Raw genomic sequence first — 6,163 nt, 5'->3', positions numbered from 1 at the left:
GCTCAGGTTTTTGTTGAACACATTATTAGACTGAGAGAATGAAACTTTGTGTTGCGTAGTTACCATGGCACTACAACAGAATCTCATGTCTTATCTACCGTAAAGTTAAGTTCCTTTGTATGCTTCAATTTTATTTATAATTGTGAACAGTGCCAATAAGAAAAACTTTCTTCATAAAATTATTTATAAAAAAAGTTATTTTGCACTAATAAAAATTACATGTTATTGGAAATACTGCCAAATTACCTTATCTTACCCGACAGTATCCCTCTAAGAGAGGTCGAAAATGAATACAACTACAACTACTACAGAATAACTTAACAGGAAAATTAATTAAGTAAAAACGAGAACATAAATTTTGTTTATTACGCATAGCTTCGTGTTTAAAGTGTGAATTTGCTTGTTAGACATTTTATGCTTTGTAAATTCGTCATGTGTATCTTGACCGATTACTTAGCTACTCAGAAACGGAGGGGAAAAATTGTAGAAGGCTATTAGAGCTGTACTATAGTTCTATGTTGGCTAACCTGCGTGTCAAAATGTAGCATACATGCGCTTTCTTTAAATGTTCAGGCTAATCGATCGCCGGTGGTAGCTGTTACAGATGTCATCAGAAATTGAATTAATTTGGAAATGCGTGACGTCTTCCATGCCAAAATCTGTTGTGGATGAGTGGTGGAGCAAAATCCTCAGACAGTTTAGTGAAGAACATAGATATTACCATAATTTTAAAAATATTCAAGAGAAATTCCGTCATTACGAGAAAGTTAAATCGATATTGAGAGACCCAGATGCTGTAGCGTTAGCACTGTTTTTCCAGTAGTAAGTCTCTTTAATATATTTGTTTAAATGTTTTGCTGGGTGCTGTTATTTTTGCTTGGCTAGAAACCACACAACATTAAGTCTCTGTAGCAATTAGAATTTTGTATCTGGTAGTCGCAGCAGCGACCTACCACTTTAAACCATACACTTTTTAATTTATTTAGTTATGCCCGGTACAACACACAAATATTTTCGGTCTATAAATTTAAAGCTTTTACAACGGTCTGCGAGATTCTGTACCTTGCGAACAATTTATCACGTCACTTAATGATAGATCATCTTCATTGCTGTATTTTCTGCAATGTTTCTGTATATTTGAATGTATAGATGCAATTTGTTAATATATTAAATACAGTATCTGTTGCGAACAATATATATCGTCACCTGTCATTGAGAAAGTATAACAAAATTAAGTATTAGCTGTTAAATACCTTTAACGTTATTTTTGTTTTATTGACAAACCATTTAAAAATGTTAACTGCAGTATGCATCCATCTGAGTAGTAGGTTATTTTGTCTGGTGAATTTTGTGATGGTTAATCAAGCATCATGAATGTAGCGTAAATTTTCCGCACGCTGCTTCATAATAGATTGTATTGTAATAAGATGAGAAACTATTTTCTAAATTTTGTACAAAAATTAAACGATCTATCTGAAAATGCTGCTTTGGTAACTACTAATGGGGTGGACTGTATAAAGTGAACAGTGAAGTCCTATACATTCACATGCTGTAACTGAATGAATTTTCAGTGTTGGAAAAATGTTTAGTCAGTTTCTCAAAAAATGCATTTTACTTAAACTTTGAGTGTGGCATTAATTATTCTTCCATTCTATTTCATTATCCAACTGTTTCTACATGGAACAGTAGTGATTTACATACTGTCACATGTCTATCGTTGCAAGTATTTATGGTATTTCTAGGTAATTTCAAACGAAACAGAAAACATTGAAAATAAAACACATCTGTGAATATGTTACAAGCAGTGTACACTGGCAGAAACAAAGGCAAAGTGATTGCCTTAATAAAATCATTACACTGTAAAATCAGTTGGTAAGATATATTGTGTAAAAGACCTATTAGAAAAGGTTTTGTGGTGTATTTTTATCATATATTGTAAAAGCTGGAGTGTCCTCCTAGCTTTTAGCAAAAGATTGGCCGAAGATATTTGATAGTGTAACAGAAACTTAAGAGGCCAGTTGGATACAACCATTCATTCATGCATTCGTCATATTCTGTAGACAGCATCAAGTAGTGAACCACTCAGAGATGTGAAATAAATCAAGGTGCACATGGAAAAGAGGAGTATATTACAGAAACTTAATCTGTGTCTGAAGTAAAAATAAATAATCACTGTACTGCTTTGTGCTGTCCACACACATGCTAGATAAATTTAAATGCAGAAGAAGTAGCTGCTGTCTCCTCACTTCTAATAGATAGATGCTGTTTAGATCCTGTTTGTTTCTTGGTATTTACATGAATGCATTGGTATCTTTCAAAGGAAATCAGTACCTATCCGTATTAATACAGAGCACTATATCCAATATATTACTACCTATTTGTTTAGTGCCCGTATTATCATATTGATGATATTGGACTTGTCAACGTATAGAACACGATAAAATATTACATATTTACATCATGTACAAAATATTATCAGTGGTATCAACACATCTTTATAACAAAAACATTATTTTGCTTATGTACATACAGATAGAAGAAAAGCTTGTGAAACCCCTTGGTTGATTTTACTAAAATTATAAAATCCTGGTACTTTAGTTAACTAAGTGTAGTAACATACAGCACAAAAGCTAGATGCATAATTACATACATACATGGATGAAAGAAGTTTGGTTTTATCTAGGTACGGTTGATAATTATGAATTTCTGTTTGGAGAGCTATGAAGTAGATCGACAGAGTTGAGCAAAACTCCAGGTATTTAATGCTGTAGAAGCTGTTGTTTATTAGTAGATTTTTTTTTTAGTTCTTTTTTGAATGTATTGCTGTTTGATATTTGTCTGTGCTATATATGGCAATGCACTGCACAGAATTTTTGGTTCGTAAACAGCACTGTCTTGATATATTGATTTTCTGTGCACATCCCTATGATAGTCATCCCTCTTCTGTGTTTGATAATGGTGGATCTCACTATTCAAAAGTGAAACTTGTTGGTTTTTGTGAAGCATGTGCTTTCAAATATAAATGTAGATGGCAAAGTCACGTTTTTTAATTCCTAAAAGATACCTCTACATGGAGCTCTGTAAGCAACATCACTTATTAATCTTATAGCTTTCTTTTGGAGCTTAAAAGACTGCTTCGCAAAAGTAGTATTTCCCCAGATCACTATTCCATACTTCAGTAGACTATGCATGTAAGCGTAATAACCACTTAACACTGTTTCGGTATTGCAGCAATCTTAATGCGCTCTTAATATGTAACGGTACTTGCTTATTTTTTAGTTAAGCATTTCTACTTGTTTTCCCCATCTTAGATGCTCATCCACCCATAATCCTAAAAATTTTATGTGATTCTTTTGCTGAATTTGGCTATTCGATAATGTGAATTTTACATTGGCCCTATTTTTGTTTCTTGTATGGTTGAAGTTCATCCATACTGTTTTCTTGTCATTGGCAAGTAGACAGTTATCTTTAAACCATTTTTCTGCCACTTCTGCTGTTTTGTCGATTTTTTGCTGCATCTCATAATCATTCTTCCATTTTATAATGAAGCTGGTATCATCAGCAAATAATATGGTATCAGCTGTTGAAAAGTGATGAGGTAGGTCATTAATAAATATCAAGAATAACAATGGTCCCAATACTGAGCCCTGGAGCACTCCATAATTAACTTCACTCCATAATTAACTTTTTTATATTCAGAATGGTACAAATTTCCACCCTTTCAGTTAAATATGACTTGAACCACTCGTAGGAAATACCATGGACATCATAATTATACAGTTTTAAGAGCAGTAGATTATAAGATCGAATGCTTTGGAAAGGTCCAAAAAGAACCAACAGGTCAGTTCCTTGTCCTCACTTCCTTTGTAAACAAGTTTTAGGAAACTGAAGAGAGCTGTTTGTATGGATTTGCCTTTTCTGAAACCATTCTGTGCATTTACAAGAATTTTATTTTTGTTTAGAAAGTCTAACAATCTATCATACATTATTCTTTCAATTTTTTTCAAAAATAGAGATAATAATGATAGAGGTCCAAAATTTTTTATGTCAAACTTGTCAACACTTTTATAAACTGGTATTGCTGTTGATTGCTTAAGTTTGCTTGGAAACACACCAGTTTCAAAGGAGTCACTGATTATGTCCACAAGTTGAGAGACAACGTTATTGGTACTATATTTAATAATTTTGTCAGGGATACCATCAAATCCACAGGTCATTTTACTCTTTAGTTTGCTGACAACCAATTGTACTTCTTTGGGTTTTACAGGATATAGATACATTGTCCTTTCATTTATTGGAGTTGTTACCTTTGTCTGTGGACTATGTTTAGTGGTGATCAGGTTTTGGGCCACATTAATATAATGATCATTAAGTGTATTAGCTATTAGAAGTGGATCATCATCAATTTCATTTTTGTGTTTTATAGTGATTTTATTACTGTATTTGCACTTTCATGTTTGCATGTATGATTATTAATAACTTTCCACATAGTTTTCATTTTGTTGTTACCCTTTCTGATATATGAATCATTGTGCTTCCTTTTTGCAGCAATTATAGCTTCCCTGTGCTTTATCCTATAACACTTGGCATATGGTTTCAAGATAGTATTTTGCTTTGCACACTTACATAGCATTCTAAGACTTTCTGATGACTCTTTGATTTCCATGAATTTGATTTTTTTGTTTATTTTAATTCTCTTCAGAGGGAATGAAATATCGCAGCAGTATTTATAATTTGACAAGAACTTGTTGAATTTTATGTCTACAGAACTATTGCTTTCCAAGTCCCAGCTAACATTTTTTAACATTAGATTAAAGACCCTAATGCTGTCATCATTATTTAATCTTCTCTCAATATATCTCCTGTTGTCACTTTTCTCATGAGATTTATCTAAAATCAATTTAACTGCTTGATGATCAGAAAAACCTGTATCCAATACCTCAGTTTTAAAGCCACATTTTGATTTGTCAATGAATATTTGGTCTATAACACTTCCACTTTTGCTGCTGTATCTGGTGGTGTCTTCTACACACATGTCCATATTGTGTGGTTTTAGTAGATTAACAAATTTTTGCCCTTTTTCACAGTTGCCCTTGAAATTAATATTGAAATCGCTAAGCACAATTAATGTAATTTGACTGACTGATTAGATAGTTCAGAAGATTTTCCAAATTTTCAGAGAATAATTCAAAATTGACAGAAGGGGACCTATATAAACATGAAATTATAATTTTACTATCTGTTAGTTCACATAAACAATATTCAAAATCTTTTTCAATACAGCAGACCTTTTAAGCCTAATTTCCTTTGATTTAATACTTGGTCTTACACTTCTTAATACTTGACTACAACTTTACAACTACTGCTATTACTTGCAATGTAGTGTATAGAGTTTATTAATCCTGTAATCTAGATATTTTATTAATTTGTAGAAAGTATGGCTGATGGTGTGTTTTATAGTTTTCTTGTGAACTGGTTGTGATTCCCAATTTCTTGCTTTGTTAGATGAATGCTTGTTGAATACCTTTGCTGCACCAGATACTATTAGTACTGCTTGATTTCGCTGAATAAGTACTTTATTTACTTATGGAGCATTCCTCCAGAAGAAAATCCCATAAGACAACAAAAGGTTAAATGATAGGTCAATACAGTGAGATGAGATGCCCCTACAGGCAAAACATGCTGAATTGCGATATCATCCGAATCTACTGATAACAGATGTTGACTTCATCCCTGTACCATAATGATGATGTGGCATATGACGTCACATATATGTCAACAGGAATAGTACAGAACACTGACATTGTTACTTTTGCATCTTTCTTTTTAGTCAATGAATGTGAATATTAATCTGTTGTTGTGGCATACTGATCTGTAGTGTAGCTTAGGCCCAGGTTAGGGTCATAGATGACAGTTTGGTTGTGAGTTGGCAGAACACTATTGAAGGCTTCAGTTGATCCGAACTGAGCTTTTGACTAGTTTACCTTGTGTTAACTCCATTTTCATTTCTTGTCCAGTCACACACCAATGTACTTCAGACTCAATGTTTCATTCAATGTGTGACCATTAATATTAGCATCTGGTGCTTACTCCTACCAGGTCATTTTTGCTTGTTTGAAATGAGTCTTTGTGAGATTAAAACTCTGGACAAGCACATCAAAGC

The 6,163-nt window shown here is 33.0% G+C and overlaps 1 protein-coding gene across 1 annotated transcript in view; it reads left to right on the top strand.

The window, feature by feature from the left end:
• Window positions 1–532: 532 nt before the first annotated feature.
• LOC126484524 (uncharacterized) overlaps window positions 533–6,163 on the top strand; it is a 29,523-nt gene continuing 23,892 nt past the window's right edge. Inside the window, exon 1 of the mRNA XM_050108072.1 lies at window positions 533–822. Coding sequence (XP_049964029.1) covers window positions 605–822 — 218 coding nt within the window. The 5' untranslated portion in view covers window positions 533–604. The remainder of the gene's footprint in view (window positions 823–6,163) is intronic.

This window comes from Schistocerca serialis, chromosome 6, assembly GCF_023864345.2.
Source record: "Schistocerca serialis cubense isolate TAMUIC-IGC-003099 chromosome 6, iqSchSeri2.2, whole genome shotgun sequence".
Classification (NCBI taxonomy): domain Eukaryota; kingdom Metazoa; phylum Arthropoda; class Insecta; order Orthoptera; family Acrididae; genus Schistocerca; species Schistocerca serialis.
This window is presented reverse-complemented; position numbering and strand designations above follow the sequence as displayed.